Raw genomic sequence first — 18,333 nt, 5'->3', positions numbered from 1 at the left:
CTCTCTCTCTCTCTCTCTCTCTCTCTCTCTCTCTCTCTCTCTCTCTCTCTCTCTCTCTCTCTCTCTCTCTCTCTCTCTCTCTCTCTCTCTCTCTCTCTCTCTCTCTCTCTCTCTCTCTCTCTCTCTCTCTCTCTCTCTCTCTCTCTCTCTCTCTCTCTCTCTCTCTCTCTCTCTCTCTCTCTCTCTCTCTCTCTCTCTCTCTCTCTCTCTCTCTCTCTCTCTCTCTCTCTCTCTCTCTCTCTCTCTCTTTCTCTCTCTCCATCTCTCTCTCTCTCTCTCTCTCTCTCTCTCTCCATCTCTCTCTCTCTCTCTCTCTCTCTCTCTCTCTCTCTCTTTCCCTCTCTCTGTCTCTCTATCTCTCTTGGGTATTGTACCGGCACCACAAGAAAAACACACATTTTTACTCGACCTTAAAAAACAATACAACCACAACAAACCACAACCTGATGGACGCCACTTACACATGCGCAGAGTGAGAGACCCTCCCGTAGAACTCGCCATCTGCCGTCAAGTCTCTGTCGTGGATCGCAAGGCCTCGTGGTTTGTAAGGAACGACAAAATGCGTAACAATGGTGTGACAAGCAACACAATGGTGTGACAAGCAACACAATGGTGTGACATGCAACACAATGGTGTGACAAGCAACACAATGGTGTGATAAGCAACACAATGGTGTGATAAGCAACACAATGCTGTGACAAGCAACACAATGGTGTGACAAGCAACACAATGCTGTGACATGGAACACAATGGTGTGACATGCAACACAATGGTGTGACATGTAACACAATGGTGTGACATGTAATACAATGGTGTGACATGCAATACAATGGTGTGACATGTAACACAATGGTGTGACATGTAATACAATGGTGTGACATGCAATACAATGGTGTGACATGCAACACAATGGTGTGACATGTAATACAATGGTGTGACATGTAACACAATGGTGTGACATGTAATACAATGGTGTGACATGTAACACAATGGTGTGACATGTAATACAATGGTGTGACATGTAACACAATGGTGTGACATGTAACACAATGGTGTGACATGTAACACAATGGTGTGACATGTAATACAATGGTGTGACATGTAATACAATGGTGTGACATGTAATACAATGGTGTGACATGTAATACAATGGTGTGACATGCAACACAATGTCATGAGATCCCACACACGTGAGGTGACGCAAAAGAGATGACACCATGGTGTACAAACAAGGACGATATCGGCAACTTCATCAACAACAATGGTGTGTCGAAATGGGGAAGTGAGGTCAGCTTCTCAACCACGAGGTTTCCATCATGTTGTTGCAGGTCCTCCGATAACTCACTCGTTGTGGTCCAGTTCAATTGGTCGTGAAGGCCCAACAAGGTTTAACGACAGTAAACAGTCGATGTGAGACCGTGGCCTCGATTCGTCTTACGTTTGATGACTGATGACGTCATCTCATCGTTTTGTTGCAGTTGCACCTTAAATTGGTGCAGTTTTATCACACCTGGACATTTTTGTCGTTGATGGATTCATGGAGCCCACCGGTGCCTGCTTTGTTTGTACGAATAGTCTCCGGAACCTCATCCACCGAGAGAACGTTCAAAAAGCTTCTTCAAACATTTCGTGTTCGGCAACTTCAATTTACCTTTCGTACTCTTCCATTTTATCTTCGTATTCCTCCGTTTCCTCGTCATCACTCTCATTTTCTTCCTCTTCATTATCCTCTCTGCCTGGTGTTGGCTTCATGGTTCGGGTGGTGGGCTTGGGATCCCAGGATCCCAGGACAATTATGATCTCGCGGTGATGGGGAACACATGTAAATTTCATCTTGATCCGAGACATGGTCTGACAAGTAGAATTATTTAATTATTTTATATCTGTGTTGTTGTTGTTTTATTTATTTATTGTATGAGGCTCACTTGGTTGGTCCTGGATGTGTTTGAGGGTGGAGGAGCAGCAGCTGAAATGTGAATCCTTGATGCGTGATGTGTGATCCTCGTTATCCCCGGCTTCATGTTTGTTGCATCATTTCACACCCGGCTCGTAGTCTTACAAAGACCTCTTGTCCCAACTGTTTTTCTTTCTTTCAACGAACGAATAAAGCAAAAGCATTTCAACCACACGAGGTACACAAGGAGTGGTGGGATTCCCTCTCCCCTTTCACTCTCACCCCTTCTCTTCCCAGATTCCCACCTTCGATCCATATTTCTCTCGACGGCTCCACCTCCACCATCTTCTTTTACCCCCCCTTTGATTTCCCCCCCCCAACCCATGTTTTGGCAGAAAATTACCAGGAAATTATTTGTTTTGTTTGCAAAGTCATGGCTCATGAAAGAGCGAGAACACTGAACGGATCAGGACGTTACAGAACAAAAGAAACGGAATGGGGGGGGGGGGTTGATTATGTTTATCCTATACCTTCGACCTGAACCTAGGTACCACCAACACGAGATTTTGCAGTGAAACTAAGATTTTGGGATCGAAAAAAAAAAATTCGTCGTCGTTACGTCATCACGCAATGAGGACGTCGTCGTCGTCATCACGCGCCTCGTGACATCGTGCCTTCCAGGTCGATGGGAACAAAATTAAATAATTAAAAACAAAATAATTTTTTTTTGTTCAATTTGGAAACACGACGGAGTTTGTAAAATCAGTGATTTTATTTGTAAATACGTCACGTGGTCACGTTTGTCGGTCCGTTGGAAGAAATCACTTCCGGTCATGGTTCATATTCACGGGAGGATTCCCTTACCGAGCTTCTTGGTGAGTGAACACACCCCGAGTCGAGGGAGCTTGGTGTTGGAAGGTTTTTAATGAAATAAAACATTACTTTTGAAGTTGAACACCACATACCGATGTATATTCGGAATAAAACACGTTATTTTTTTATTATCGTTAACAAGTTAAATAAATAATCTTTCCCGTAATTTGTTTTTCCCGCCAATGTCCGTCGGTTAAAAACGCGACCCTCGCGACTCACGTGGTCCGTTGCTCTCGTTTTGAATCGGTGAACGGCTTTTCCCGCTCATCAGGTGAGCGATTCCCTGGGTCGCTGGGAACGTAAGTTCATGTTTGATATCGTTGTCATGGACACGAGTGTTTACGTATTTAAAGGTTTAATTCATTTGTATATTTTCAAATGACGATTAATTAATTTACGACCGAGAACCGTTAATCAAAGCGAGACACGATTGATGGCGACCTCGACCTCGTGTAACGACGGACGGGGAGCAAGAAGCGATGACGGATGTCGATCAGATGTGTTCAATCGACGTGATCGGTTCGGTCCCAGTACGTGAGTGTTGAGGGTGTTTGTGTGTTCGCCGCACACACTCACACACACACACACACACACACTCACACAAACACACACACACACATACTCACATTGGTTTGAGCACAACGAGGAAAACAGTTCCATCTGATTGGCGGGAAATCCGCGGGAAAATGGCGACTTGATGTTCAGAAGAACAGCAGATGGAGGGAGACGCGCAGGAGGGAACCGGAAGGTCCACTCTACTCGGTGGAGCGGGTATCCCCGGACCGGAAGGTCCACTCTACTCGGTGGAGCGGGTATCCCCGGAACCGGAAGGTCCACTCTACTCGGTGGAGCGGGTATCCCCGGAACCGGAAGGTCCACTCTACTCGGTGGAGCGGGTATCCCCGGAACCGGAAGGTCCACTCTACTCGGTGGAGCGGGTATCCCCGGAACCGGAAGGTCCACTCTACTCGGTGGAGCGGGTATCTCCGGAACCGGAAGGTCCACACGATCTGGATCCGGATCTTCACCGAAATCAAATCAGTTAGTCCCTCGTCACACAGACAACTGGACGACGTTTGAAACGTCCATGAGGAGTGGTGGCTCGTGATGAGGAGGGGGCAACGAAGTGAGCAGAGACTGTGATCGTGTGTACGTAATGTTTACAGTTAAGGGTCAGAGGTCATGCGGATCGAAGCTCACCTTGACCTTTCACTCAATGGTTCTTGTCCATGAAGTCGATAAGTGTGGGAATCAGAAACAAGAACTTCTTCATACGTTCGTCAAACACCTGAACACAGTCAAACACCTGAACACAGTCAAACACCTGAACACAGTCAAACACCTGAACGCAGTCAAACACCTGAACACCGCAGAACACCTGTGATTCTTCTCCTTCTTCATCACTCGGCTCTCAGGCCAAACGAGCATGAACTCACGGATTTAATTGTTTTGTTTTAAAATTTGTTCTTTTGTTTCAGTTCTTTTCCTTTCCCTCGCTGTTCTCGTCCCCACTCCTCCACCCTCGATCACAGGACATTCAAGGTGAGAAACTGCTCGTTTGAATTGATGTGGTGTACATGTAGCACAGGCGTGATGGTCCAAGTGGCCTTCGTCAAAGTTCCTTATGTATCGCTGTGATCACACCAGGTGGGGAACACACACCCAAACATGCCAACACTATGACCATATAGGCCATCATTGTTCCCAATGAGACCATCACTATGCCGATATAGGCCATCATTGTACTCATGGAGACCACCACTATACCCATATAGACCATCATTGTTCCCACTGAGACCATCACTATACCCATGCACGCCATCATTGTACTCATGGTGACCACCATGATACCCATATAGACCATCATTGTTCCCACTGAGACCATCACTATGCCCATATAGGCCATCATTGTACTCATGGAGACCACCACTATACCCATATAGACCATCATTGTTCCCACTGAGACCATCACTATACCCATGCAGGCCATCATTGTACTCATGGAGACCACCACTATACCCATATAGGCCATCATTGTTCCCACTGAGACCATCACTATGCCCATATAGGCCATCATTGTACTCATGGAGACCACCACTATACCCATATAGACCATCATTGTTCCCACTGAGACCATCACTATGCCCATATAGGCCATCATTGTACTCATGGAGACCACCACTATACTCATATAGGCCATCATTGTACTCATGGAGACCACCACTATACTCATATAGGCCATCATTGTACTCATGGAGACCACCACTATACCCATATAGGCAATCATTGTACTCATGGAGACCACCACTATACTCATATCAGCCATCATTGTACTCATGGAGACCACCACTATACCCATATAGCCCATCATTTTTCCCATACAGACCATCACTATGCCCATATAGGCCATCATTGTACCGATGGAGACCATCACTATGCCCATATAAGCCATCATTGTACTCATGGAGACCACCACTATACTCATACAGGGCATCATTGTACCCATATAGACCATCATTGTACCCATGGAGACCATCACTATGCCCATATAGACCATCATTGTACCCATGGAGACCATCACTATGCCCATATAGACCATCATTGTACCCATGGAGACCATCACTATGCCCATATAGACCATCATTGTACCCATGGAAACCATCACTATGCCCATATAGACCATCATTGTACCCATGGAGACCATCACTATGCCCATATAGACCATCATTGTACCCATATAGACCATCATTGTACCCATGGAGACCATCACTATGCCCATATAGGCCATCATTGTTCCCATACAGACCACCACTAAACCCATATAGGCGATCATTGTTCCCATACAGACCACCACCATGCCCATATAGGCCATCATTGTTCCCATACAGACCACCACCATGCCCATATAGGCCATCATTGTTCCCATACAGACCACCACTATACCCATCAATGCCATCACTGCGAGGGTTAAAGTACATCCAGGACCCCCCTGTACAAACCGCTCACACCATACCTGTAAAACAAATGTTACCCCGGAAGTGAACACAGATTCCACACACTACGGCCATCTTTGTACCCAAGATGAAGGACCACCACCGTGTTGTGAATGTCATATTAAAGACACCACCACTAAATATGTTGTAAGTGACCTAAACGTCACATCCTGTAACTATGTAACACAAATCAACGTTTAAAACAACCACCTTACCTCCACAAACACGACACGGTGATGAGTGCAAGGAAACAATCCGTTGCGGTGATCTCGAACCGAAGGCCTACGAACATTTTTCGCGGCATCGTTTGACCTTCGGTCTCATAACTCCGGATGTGAACACGTCTTGGATTTGGTTTATCGAGGATTTCCGGGACGAGGTTTCACGGCGAGGCTTGACAGGTTCTCCGCTTGAGGTTTAAACGAGGCCTCACGCCTCGGATGTCCTTCCTCCTACTGTACGTCAAGCATCAACCTCACACTGTACCGGCATCTCGAGGACATGGGGATGGGCCAGGCCATCTACCTGCCTGGGGGACGGCCAGACGGAGGCCCCGCTGCTCCCACACCTGACCCGACGTGCCCCAACCACACCGCCCGACGGACGAACAGATTTGTGGACAACTGTTTTTGTTTCGTTTCAAAATAACAGCTTTGTCCGATTTCCTTTTTTCCAGGTACCGCTCCTATTCCTGACCTGAAACCTCCGAGGACGGGTGTTGCCCGAGGAAACGACCCCCCACTCGCATCGTCCGCAGAAACGTCATCATGAAGACGCCTGGATGCACGATGTGGAATCAAGGACTGTGGAGGTTCCAGCCACCACACGGTGAAGATTTTAAAATGTTGTTGGAACCGGAAACATCGGCGATTCTACATTGTGTCTCCCAGGAGCAACCGCTCCGTACACACTCCACCGCCCCATCCTTCCCATTCAAACCGCCCATCCTTGCCCCCCTCACGATGTCTGGCCTGATGAACCCCCGCGTGGTTGCGTGAGGTCAGAGAGGAGTCGTCCCTCACACTCCGTTCTGCTTCTTTCTCCTCGGTTCTTCTTGCCTCCTTTTCCTCCCAGGCCACATGTCGGGTACCTTTGCTCGTGATAAATAAATAAACAAATGTGTCACTTATTCATCTCTGGATCCCAGATGATGAATCAGGAATGCTGAACCGTCATCAGTTGATTTGGTAAAACATTGATTTTATTTATTTTGTCTTTTTTTTTTCCAGACGGGGAGGGCCCTCCTTCACCCGACTGTGACGTCTTCATCTGGAGCATCCCGCACCAGGTGTTTGGAGACGAACTCTTACCCCTGTTTCAAAGTGCTGGTCAGGTGTACGACATGTGGTACGTGAGAAGATTCTGGATGAGACGCCGTGGCTACGCTTTGGTCACCTACACCGATCAGGAGGTTTGTCGGTGGTGAGGGAGCGGGAGCAAACGGACGAAAGAGGGAGCGGGATAAAAACTGTTCCAAGGACCGTCTACATACTATGTAGTGCACCGAGCACCAGGTGGTGATTAGTGGATGCACTGGAAGTGTTGATGAGTCATTTTGTTTAATCTTTCCTCTCAATGTACCTTTGTGTGCCAAGCGCTGAGAAGAACGAGATGCTGAAGATGTTCCACAGAACATAGAGCGAAACTCGACCCCAGGTTTGGACTCGAAATGAGCCGTCACCTCCATGGTGTTCAATTTGGGAAGCTCTGCCACATACGCTTACGTAATAAATAGATGACATGGGACGTGAAGGAATCCCCATTTTGAGTGCACAGGCCTCATAATGGGAAACCACCCTTATTATTCCGAAAGTTTTGAAAACAAACAGGTGCACACACCTGTTTGCGCCTTCTTACCTGACCTCACATTTCAATGATAGATGCTTCGATCCCAGGTTCAGAAGACGTACTCATTGTTTGTCTGTTCAAGTCCTTGTAGTGCAAGTCATCGTGCCGTGGGCCTTAAACTTGCTGATAACATTGTGTACGGTGGACACAGGAACATCAAGGTCTCTGGAGATGGACTTGTAGCCTCGAGATTGTCCATGCTTGGCTTCAATCTTGTGGCTGACCTCCTCAGACAATTCTCTGTTTTTCTTTGTCTTCTCCATGCTCATTGTGGTACCCAGACATGAAATCCGAGCCATATCCCTGGACATATCATGTGCTTTTGACACGGTCTGGCACCCTGCCCTACTCACCAAACTCTCTTCCCATGGTATCCAAGGCCATCTCCACTCATGGCTCGCAGACTTCCTCTCCTGTCGCAGTCAACGTGTGGCCCTAAATGGAGTTCTCTCATCCCCTCTTCCTGTCCAGGCTGGAGTTCCTCAAGGCAGCGTTCTGGACCCTGTTCTTTTTCTGGTTTTCATCAATGATCTCTCCGACTGACCTTTTTCGCTCACTCGACAAGGTACACAAAAAATATATATATTTGCGGTACGCACAGTGACACAAAACAGCAGAATGACTCCTTTTCTCTATTCAAACTGGTTGAATGAGTGATTTTGATATTGCAGTTACCTGCAACTCACCGCAGGTGAGTTCAATTCCAAATTAAAGGTGAATTACCTGCTTGAAATCGAATTGTCCTCAGGTCCTCAGACAGTGATTTCCATCATGCTTGTTCAGAATCGACCCATCCCCTTGTCTGGTGGGATTCTAACTGTTTGATGCGTTCGAGAAGGGTGGAGAACGGGTTCCCTCTCTTCTGGGATAACCTTTTCCTCTTCACGACACGTTCATGACGTACGATTTTACATCAGATTTCATTTCTGCGTGAGCGATATTCACCGTTCGTTCATGCCGCAAGATATTGTTGTGGTTACCAAATTCGCAAACCACCATTCAGGTCCCTTAGGTGAGGTATCTCGGTAAGTGCATGTGTAGTTAGGCCCAAACCCGTTGTCTAGTGGGAATACATGTCATTTATGCGAGCTGCGACTCTTCAGGATAGCCGTTTTTCTTTTACTATCTTTATTTTGGACCAACCGCCATGATTACCACCACAATCACAACATCAACCACCAACCACAACGCCGCTTCACCACAACCGCCACGACCTTCCCGTCACACCTCGCAACCGTAGCATCGCCACCGTTCTTGCCCCGCTGTGGGTACAGGTGTTGGACTCGTGCAGGGCGCGCGTCGAACAGCGTGTACAAAATCACGGATTTTGTGCTTCAAAAACGGATCAAAAACGACACACGCCCACTTTTTGCCGTCCAATCGGTGAGCGAGGGGCGATTTGGCCCCGCCTCCAGGGCGATCGATATATGCAAATTTATGGATCAAAAAGCCTTCACGCCCACTTTTTCTCGGGCCAATGGGGAGCGAGGTGAAAGGTCGAAGGGAGGGGGTCAAAGATGAGAGGGCGAAGTTAGGGGGCTGATAAAAGGACCGTGTTCGTCAGTCACGAGAGTCGGAGAGTCCAGAGGCGGAGAGTAGGAGAGTCCAGAGGCGGAGAGTAGGGGAGGCGGAGAGTAGGAGAGTCCAGAGGCAGAGAGTCGGAGAGTCCAGAGGCGGAGAGTAGGAGAGTAGGAGAGTCGGAAACAGAGAGTCAAGACTTCGCGGGCGGTGGAGCTGCTCGTCGTGTGCGTTGGAGTCGGAACGGAGGGGACGGAGCTGTGGAAAGGCGGCGACACCAGACGAGGGGGTGCTCGCGTCGTGCAGGGAGCTGCACCCGAGGGAGGCCGACAGCGCGACCTGGCCGAGGTGGAGACGCTCGTCGCGGGATAATAAAGATCCTCTATACCCCGAGCATCAGCAACCCCCTCCTGTTTCCCCCCGCGCTGAGATAGTGCGACCAAGGGGGCCCCTTTCCCACCCCCGACCAGACACTGTCCGCGAGGCCCGCGGAGTTGAGGCGCCATCGCCGCTCCGCGTCTCATCACCAGACGGGTAGGCCGACCCGGTCTCGGCCTCAGGCCCGCCTCATCCTTGAGGGTATTTCTTTTCCTTGGTTTTGGGTATGTGTTGTCGGCGCCGTCTGTGAAGTAAAATTGTATAAGTGTTGCCGTGTGCTCGGTAGTCGGTATTAGCTCTGCATTGTGTTTTCGCTTTTATATTTGCTTTTTGTGTAAATGGAATTGTGTTTTTCTTTTCTGTGTGCTTTTGGTGGAATTGTATATGTGTGCTTCCCGTGTGCCGCGAATAAATGTGCTTTGTGTTGAACTGTTTCCCGCTTCGCTTCGTCATTTCTCCCATTGAATCCCCATCTTGCTTCACGTAAAGGGTTGGTAGTGGGCTGAATACGCCCGATAATTAATCGAACCGTCGAGGTCGACGATAACACCGCTCGGTTATTCTGATAGTACGGAACGGGTCGCTGAAGTGGCCCGTGTCCGAAGTCGACCTGCGGCGAGGTGCGATCGCCCGGTCTACCCTCCGTGTGGGTACTTAGGTAGGTCGAATTTGGCGAGCAACCCTATCCCACGCGGGGGCTGATTGGCTCGATCGCGGTGAGACCGAAAGGTCCACCCGTGACTGGTTCCCGGCGTTAGTCCGAGAGGGTCACGACTGGATTGTCCGTCCGGTGGGCGACGTGCCGCGATTCCAGTTACGTGGCCGTCAGCACGCCGGCGGGCGCGAATACCGCAACAATATCATCCCAGCGGATACTCGTCCGGCCCCTTTCCATCAGGACACATTGGCTTGGAAACACACGATTTATTTACACATTTTATTTTTGGTTTTCATTTTTTCACATTGAACTTACATACAGGACATTTGAATCATTAAAACACACCGCAAGCTATTCCTGAACAGTTCGTTCTGACGGTCAAACATGGCTGTGGTCTCGGATCATTTTATTCTATGAATGATTGTTGAATTATTTATTTGTTTGAGATTATTTTGTTGATTGAACATTTCATTTGAATTCATCCATTTAATCGACAAGGAAAATAAAAAGTTCTTCGGTTTATTTATTTTTTCTTCATAATAAATTCCTTGTTGACGTTTCAACCTGTCCGTGATTGTCATGTCCTTCCATGGATCCAGCATTGTCCGAACCTCGACAGACTGGGAGATTATAATTCCCAAACGAATTAACCTGTCATCGTCAGCGTGCACCAGCGGTGAACGCTCGACCGCATTACTTAAGATCTAATCAAGATAAGATCGGTGCATCGCCGAGGGCGCGTTCCCCGGAGGAGGAGGCCACGCGACCTCTAGTTAAACGGAAAATTAGACGGTGGACCCTGGAACTCGTGGTTAACCAATTGGTGTTCGTGGTTGTTGAGCAACCCACCACACCACAAAGTTAATTGTGAGCGGTGGCCCCAGGTTCGGTTCTTCCGAGAAGAAACGAGGATTAACCCCTTCATAATACACTCCGGTACCCGTGGCCGTAACATTATTGTCCGGGACATTTTATGATATCTGTGTGGAATAAGCTCAGATTTAGTGATTTTTCAGATTTGTTCTTGTTTTGTTGCACTGCAAACCAGAGAAATACACACGTAGACACCGAAAGATTTTTTTATTTCAACAATTTTCTGGAAGAAATGGTGTATAATTTGAAAATCGTGCAAAGGTGCCAATATTTTTGGCCATGACTGTGCCTTCATGATTTTTCTTTGCAGTTACTCCTTGTTTGTGACACCCGTGCACGTGTTCCCATCCAATATTGTTGCATGTTATTGTTCCAAGAAGATCATGTGATTATCGAGCAAACTTTGCCTCCTTTGGTATGTCGGATCTCAGAGGCCGCTCATTGTGCCGTGGCCATCTTCCACCGTCACACACTGGAGAGACACCGGATTCGTGTGGCAATGGGTTTGGACAAGCATTGTCTTCTCATCAAAGGACTACCCCGGGTAGGTCATCTTGGAAAAGGACTCTGAACAGTTTGCTTGCTGTGCTAAGTGTCGAGATTTCCATTCCCAACAATGCTAACTCCGGTGACCTGTGTGCAGGAGACGCGTCGACAGGACCTAATGGAGGAGCTGGAGAAAGTGACACCCGGCGTACAACACCTGCTGGTTTATCAAAACGAAATGTTGAAAGATCTCACTCGAAACAATGCTTTTGCTTTTGTGGATTATGAATCGCACCAGGCGGCTGTCGGGGCACTGAAGAAGCTGTTGGCTGGTTTGTGGGAGATGTTTCAAGTTTGCTTCCTCCATAACAGGAGGCTTTTCGAGGGTTGGAAACACGGTTTCGAAACTGAACTAGAGAATGACGTGATCGGAGGTTGGAATCCATTATAATATGTTTCATTATAATCTCAGTCAGCGGGGTCCAAATGTGGTGAACAGGTGAGATGAGGAGTGATTTTTAAGCCAACGACTGTTCGTGCTGTTTCTGCGAGTTCCTCTTTTAATGGCGCCAATTATTCCCACCTTCTTGTAAGCTCGGATGGGGAAAGTTTCTGGTGCAAGTCTTTCACGAATCAGCTGGCCAGGCCTGACGTTTTCCTGAAGAGTGGCGGGAATTTGTACTTTGGTAGCAAAGGTAGTGCAACCTCAAGTATGAATGTGAAGATATTTTTCATGTGTAACAAGAATTGCAAAGGAGTAGATTTATTAGATGGGGGGGGGGGGTACATGAGTTATTTGTTGCCATGGCAACACCAACATGTTCAAGTGTTTACAACTGTTTTAACTTACCATTCCTTTCTCCTGCCCCAAAAAGAACCCTTCAGTCTCTGGCACCAGGTGGTGGTTGTACGATGGGCCTTCCCAAGCAACAGCCGGGACCAGGAGCTCAAGTTCCTGTTGCAGGTATTGCTGAAGCGAGAGGGTCACCGGTTAGTTTAGGACGGTGTGTACATCGGGGTGGGAGGTGATGGTGCACTTGTTGGGAGCGATCAGAACCGGTCGGGATGTCGAGAGCTCGGTACTCTTTATTTCCCTTGCTCAGTTCCCTTCATCCTCCACTTGCTCAATTGGAAGGGAACACCGAACCATCATCTTAACCCTCAATCTTCTTCTTCTTTTTACCCCACATGCATCAAGCGAAAACCGCGGTTAACCAATTGGTTCACCCGACTCTTGTCCGCCTGTCTGGCTGTGAAACAAAATTGAAAATCATTCCAAACATGAAACTTACTGTTTTTTTTAGTGACGTCACAAAGGACACAAAAAACAGACATGAAGAATGAATGTAATGTGTTAAATAAGGTGGTGTAAGAGACGCTGCATCAACGGCGGTAAACTTCCGAGTCTTTTTTTCTGGTTTATAGAGGAGGAATTCGTAATTTGTTTTGGGGGCCGGCGATAGCTCGCCTTCTCTTCCCGAAGGACACCGTGGGATCTTTAACGTCCGCCGACTAATTCCGGCATGCGGGACGTCCAGTTTAACGTCCATTCGAGGCACAGGCACGTACAGTGATGAATCGCCCTGTCTGTGAAACACCAGTATGACAGTTTATAGCTGGGTCGGGATTACAAAATAACACAGATTACAAAATATTAATTACGGATTAGCTTACAAAGCTGAGTTGCTCCTGTAATCTTTCTGGCTGGCATGGAAATTTCACTTTGTCTGCTTGTGGTGTGGAATACCAGTTGGAGGAGGATCGAGTCAGACCCGTGACCCTGCAAGGTGCAGAGATTGCTGCGGGATTTCTGAACAGCGGTGAACCCAGACAACCACAACCACATCCCCGAAGTATCGGCGGCCATTTTATACCCCCTCATTCACAGGATCAGTCGAGTGTCGGAATCACAGTCGACGGAGGTACGCGACACTTGGCCGTGAACTACTGTGGAGCGCTCCAAGTATCGCAAAGTCTCATGGAAGAACATCAGGGACGCAATATGAGGTCCACTCGGACCGCCACATTCCTTTTGGAGCTTTGGAGTGCTCAGCGTGGTTTACCTGCTCCCTCCTACCTGCCCTTTGCGGTGAAACATCCGGATGGGAGGTGTTTGCTCGGTTACACGGTGAGGCCTGCGCTTTGCATCATGTTTACTCCTCATGACGTCAGATTCTTCTTTTTTTTTTCTTTGCAGGACTGAGGCTCATGGAAGAGCACGGTGGAGCGGGTAATGGGAGTTATAAGGATCGTCAGTTGGATTTGGGGGTAAAACAAGGTGGCGGTGCGCTGCTTCCTTGAACTCCTGGAGGGAAGAGTGAGGCAGAGCAGCCTCTGGAATGTGGTTCCACATGGACGGGAGAAGCGAGGCATAAAATACTTGAGATGTGCATGAGGAAGAGAGAGTTCGGATGAGAGGAGAGAAGTTGGTCCATGTTTTCGGATGGTGAGGTGTCGATGGAGTCATCACTGTTTGGTGGACGGTTCAGTACACATATAAACATGAGGTGGGAGTGGAGGGGAAGCCGTAGCTAGAGGTGTTCGTGGGGGTGTGGAGGAGTGAGGGCAGTGCATGGAGAGTGAGGAATAGAGTTTTTGATGAAGAGAGCAACTCCTCTACCAGGACGAGGCTGAGGTCTATCATATCGGAGGAGGGAGTAACCAGGGAGAGATACTTGGGAGTCAGAGACGTCTTGAAGGAGGAAAGTTTCTGTTCGGCAGATTATGTCTGGTTTGTCAGTGGTAACCTGAATGGAGAGATCAGTCTGGTTCGAGCGAAGGCCCCGGATGTTTGAGGTCCACACTGTTAAGGAATTGGGAGGGAAGGAAGCTTTGGGTGCAGGGGAGGGGAAGGGGGTGAAGTTAGGAGGAAGGACAGGTGGAGGTTGGGAGAGTTCTTGACAGTGTGTTGGAGATTACAGAGGATCTAGAGGAGAGGTTCGGATGGGGACAAAGACCTCGGTAGTGAAGGGATGAGTCGCAGTGGGGAGTAATAAGAGAGGGGGCAAAGGGAAGTAGAAGATTGGAGGAGGTTGAGGAATGAGAGGAAGCTTTGAGAAGGGCAGAGACAATGAGAGCAGGCACGATCATGGGGGAGGACGGAGAAGGGTGGGGTAGGGAGAGGGTAAGCATGAGACTGGGTCGTGGTATGGTAAAGCTTTGCGGAGGGGAGGAAGAAGATTTGGGGGGGTGGGAAGAAGGGGAGATGTGATGAGAGGAACGATAGAGCAAAGAGGATGGGAGCAGTAAGGAGGAGGTCTAATTCGGGGAGGAGCTAGGAGGAGGTAGATTTAAGGAGATGGGATGAATTTGCACTGAAGTTGGAAAAAAAGAACAATTAATGATGGAATTCAAACAGGGATTCCAAAGTCGGATTTTTTTTATTTGTAGGTCAGAGATTTGTTTAAATACATTGGAGGATGGATGGAGTTCAGAAGAACTGAGAGAATGAAGGAAGGAAGCGTTGTAACAGATGGAATTGTTCGGCACGGGATGAAAGTAAGGTTGAAAATAACTCAGGTGTTTGAATAAGGAGAAGAGCATGGCAGAGAGAGGAAGTCAAAACATTGTAAGAGACGGTTTTTTTGTTTTGAAGATGAGGGAAGAGGGGGGCAGAGTGAAGGAAGAGTTTGAAGGAAAAAATTGTGAAGGTGAGTGGTGAATACCTTCACGATCAAAGTGGGATTGGAAATGTGGAAGGCAAAGCTGGAAGAGGAAGAGTCTGCAGTGGAAGTCACATTGTTTTGGGAGAAAGGTGAGAAGGGAAAAGATTCTTATTTCATGTGTATATATATATATATATATACATTGTTTTGTTAAGACATGAAACAGAGGGTATAGTTGGGAGTAATTGAGGGAGCGATGGAGGGATAATGGGGGGGAAAAACTGAAGGATTATGGAAGTTTAACCTGTATACCTGGCTGTGACGTGTGTGCCTCCATTTTCAATACCTCCCTCAATACTTTGTGTCCCCACAGGTCACCGTGTCGGGTCTTTATGGAGGGACTTTCCGAATACTTGATCGAACCAGGGAACGTGCAGCACAGATCGTTTTCAACCGCATCTGTTGTGGACGTTTCGATGGAAACTGACTTGCCCGGAGTTTTTTGAGTTGAATGAGACTGGACCGTTCACCCGACACTGATGTAGATGGTTCACGTTTAGGATGATCTCGTTTCGTTTCATTCCGGGTTATCACCGATGATGATCCAAGACACCTGTTCTTATTTCAAATGTCATTCTCAAACAATAAGATATTCACTGTCGAGGGACAAGATTCGTAAAAACACTGATTGTTCAAACTCCATCTTTATCTCTACCTGAGCTATCGGAACAGGTGTGCCCTTGTGTCCCTCCAGATTATCGATTTGCTTCCTTTGTGTTCATCTTTAAATAACCACTTGTATTACCCTCTCCATGTTTATAACACTTTAACCAAGCATTTGTTTAACATTTAATTGTTTCATAACAACGGTTAATTAAAAAGTTAAAGTTTTATCACAACAGTTCATTAAAAAGTTTTAAAAGTTTTGAAAGTTAAAGTTATAAAATAACGGTTCATTAAAAAGTTAAAGTTTTGAAAGTTAAAGTTATATAATAACGGTTCATTAAAAAGTTAAAGTTATATAATAACAGTGAATTAAAAAGTTAAAGTTTTGAAAGTTATAAAGTTGTGTAATAACAGTGAATTAAAAAGTTGTTAAAGTTTTCTAATAACAGTTGTTGAATAACATTTAATTGTTTTACTCTCCATACACTGGTGTCGTGGAGTAGCGGAATCACAATTTGGTTAATTCACTTCATCCGTCGTCATTGTGTTTAATCCTTGGTTGAGGCTTTGATTTCTCTTCGTTTCGATCGTTTTCTAGAATATAATAAATAATAGGTTTTTCAACTCAAAGTCGATGAGTATGTTGATTATGAACAAAATACCTTTTTATTTACTAGTGCGTGACCGTACGTGCGTGGTTGTCCGTGCAAAAAAATACTTTCAAACCGCGTGCCAGAAACAACAACCACACAGGCCGTTCCTTCGCTCTCGCGTGCCCGTACGTACGTGGCCGTACGTGCAAAAAAAAAAAAAAAAACTTTCAAACAACCACACAGGCCGTTCCTTCGCTCTCCCGTGCCCGTACGTGCGTGGCCGTACGTGCAAAAATACAAAAACTTTCAAACAAATACACATGCCGTTCCTTCGCTCTCCCGTGCCCGTACGTGCGTGGCCGTACGTGCAAAAAAAACAAAAACTTTCAAACAAATACACAGGCCGTTCCTTCGCTCTCCCGTGGCCGTACGTGCAAAAAAACCGAAAACTTTCAAACAACCAAACAGGCCATTCCTTCGCTCTCCCGTGCCCGTACGTGCGTGGCCGTACGTGCAAAAAATACAAAAACTTTCAAACAACTACACAGGCCGTTCCTTCGCTCTCCCGTGCCCGAATGTGCATGGCCGTACGTGCAAAAAAAACAAAAACTTTCAAACAACTACACAGGCCATTCCTTCGCTGTCCCGTGCCCGTACGTGCGTGGCCGAACGTGCAAAAAAAAAACTTTCAAACAACCACACAGGCCATTCCTTCGCTCTCCCGTGCCCGTACGTGCGTGGCCGTACGTGCAAAAAAAAACAACTTTCAAACAACCACACATTCCGTTCCTTCGCCCTCGTAAACGACGACTGGATTGGGGCATTGTGTTTATCTATAAATGTGCATAAGAAATCGAGAAATTATTAGAATACAGTAAGTCATCACTATCCGGAAGTCCGTACGTTGTAACCCGTAATGGGGAACGCGGCTGAGGATCTCTTCCCCATCGGCCATGCCTACGCAGCAACGTGTCCTGTCATTGGTTTGATAAATAAATGGCCATAACTTGGGAACCACTTGTCCGATTAATATAAAACCTTGAAAAGGCACATACTCAGGTCCCCAGCAATATACCTGGCAAGTTTCAATTAGATCGGACCAGAGGTTGTCGAGAAACAGCGGTCACAGACAGACACACAGAGACTGCTGGAATTATAGATAGATTACCCTTGTAAATATTTGTCTATTTTCATTAAATCCCCATTTTTACTTAAAGTTGCTGGTGTCCATGTATCTGTTGTGGGTTCGAGTAGAAACCCCTTGTGCTGTGCATCCATCTGATCCATCCGTGCCACCCTGCCCCTCCCGCATGCGACATAATCTCTGAGGATCACGTGTCTGCCTCCCAAGGAAAACCGCTCGGCGATCCGGACTGGATGGTGTTAACCAGTGTGACCACTCCTTGGCTTTTTTCACAAGATCTTGGCTATTCGTTGTTCACCTTGGCGTCTTGGTTTTCTATAGGTTTTCTTGGCGTATAGGTTTTTAGACCGGCAGCCCAGAGGGTTTTGATCATACGAACGAGGTACCAATATCTGAGTACAGGGGGTTTTAGGGAGTAACCTGACATATGCAGATATGGATTTCTGCCGGGCATCACCTGCTGCGTGTGGCCTCTGGGGACCTTCAAAGTGGCCCTTAAAATAGGTAAGCTGTTAGTTCGGGGGTAGAAAAGATCGAGGATTTGGATGGGGGATGATAAGAGGTGGTGGTGAACAGCTCTTTTGAAAGCCTGGAGGGAAGAATGGGAAAGAATAGAGTGAGGAAGTTTATTCCAAAGGCGGGAAAAAAGAGGAATGAAAGAGTGAAGATGAGCAGTGATTCGTGATTTTGGTAGTTTTACCACAAGGGGGTTGTTGGCGGACCTTGAGCGCCCTGTGGAAATGTGGTGGGGACAAATCGCAGAGAGAGCAGGGGGGGCAAGACTGGAGAGGAGTCGGTAGAAGA

General features: G+C 47.2%; 1 protein-coding gene across 8 annotated transcripts; it reads left to right on the top strand.

Annotated features, from left to right (window-relative positions):
- Positions 1-285: 285 nt before the first annotated feature.
- Positions 286-16,422, top strand: LOC147008036 (putative RNA-binding protein 46). 8 transcript variants are annotated; one of them, XM_085865693.1, is made up of 8 exons: positions 286-2,769; positions 6,437-6,588; positions 6,990-7,171; positions 11,469-11,579; positions 11,679-11,853; positions 12,397-12,485; positions 13,272-13,649; positions 15,500-16,422. In XM_085865693.1, exons 2-8 carry the CDS (start codon positions 6,528-6,530, stop codon positions 15,611-15,613), a joined length of 1,110 nt encoding a protein of 369 aa, XP_085721819.1. In that variant the 5' UTR covers positions 286-2,769; positions 6,437-6,527; the 3' UTR covers positions 15,614-16,422. The 8 variants fall into 8 exon arrangements, with proteins under 8 accessions (XP_085721819.1, XP_085721815.1, XP_085721816.1 ...); XM_085865689.1 differs by lacking the exon at positions 286-2,769 and adding an exon at positions 2,784-3,038; XM_085865690.1 differs by lacking the exon at positions 286-2,769 and adding an exon at positions 2,784-3,066.
- Positions 16,423-18,333: the final 1,911 nt, after the last annotated feature.

Source organism: Eptatretus burgeri, chromosome 22 (assembly GCF_056783735.1).
Source record: "Eptatretus burgeri isolate ZD-2024b chromosome 22, Ebu_testis_v1, whole genome shotgun sequence".
Classification (NCBI taxonomy): domain Eukaryota; kingdom Metazoa; phylum Chordata; class Myxini; order Myxiniformes; family Myxinidae; genus Eptatretus; species Eptatretus burgeri.
This window is presented reverse-complemented; position numbering and strand designations above follow the sequence as displayed.

Bases quoted from the DNA above. Each gene is read 5' to 3' on its own strand.
- LOC147008036 (XM_085865687.1), top strand. From the start codon at position 3,201: ATGGCGACCTCGACCTCGTGTAACGACGGACGGGGAGCAAGAAGCGAT. The intron at 11,580-11,678 runs GTAGGTCATCTT...ACCTGTGTGCAG, and splicing joins TCATCAAAGGACTACCCCGG to GAGACGCGTCGACAGGACCT. The intron at 13,650-15,499 runs GTGAGGCCTGCG...GTGTCCCCACAG, and splicing joins GGTGTTTGCTCGGTTACACG to GTCACCGTGTCGGGTCTTTA.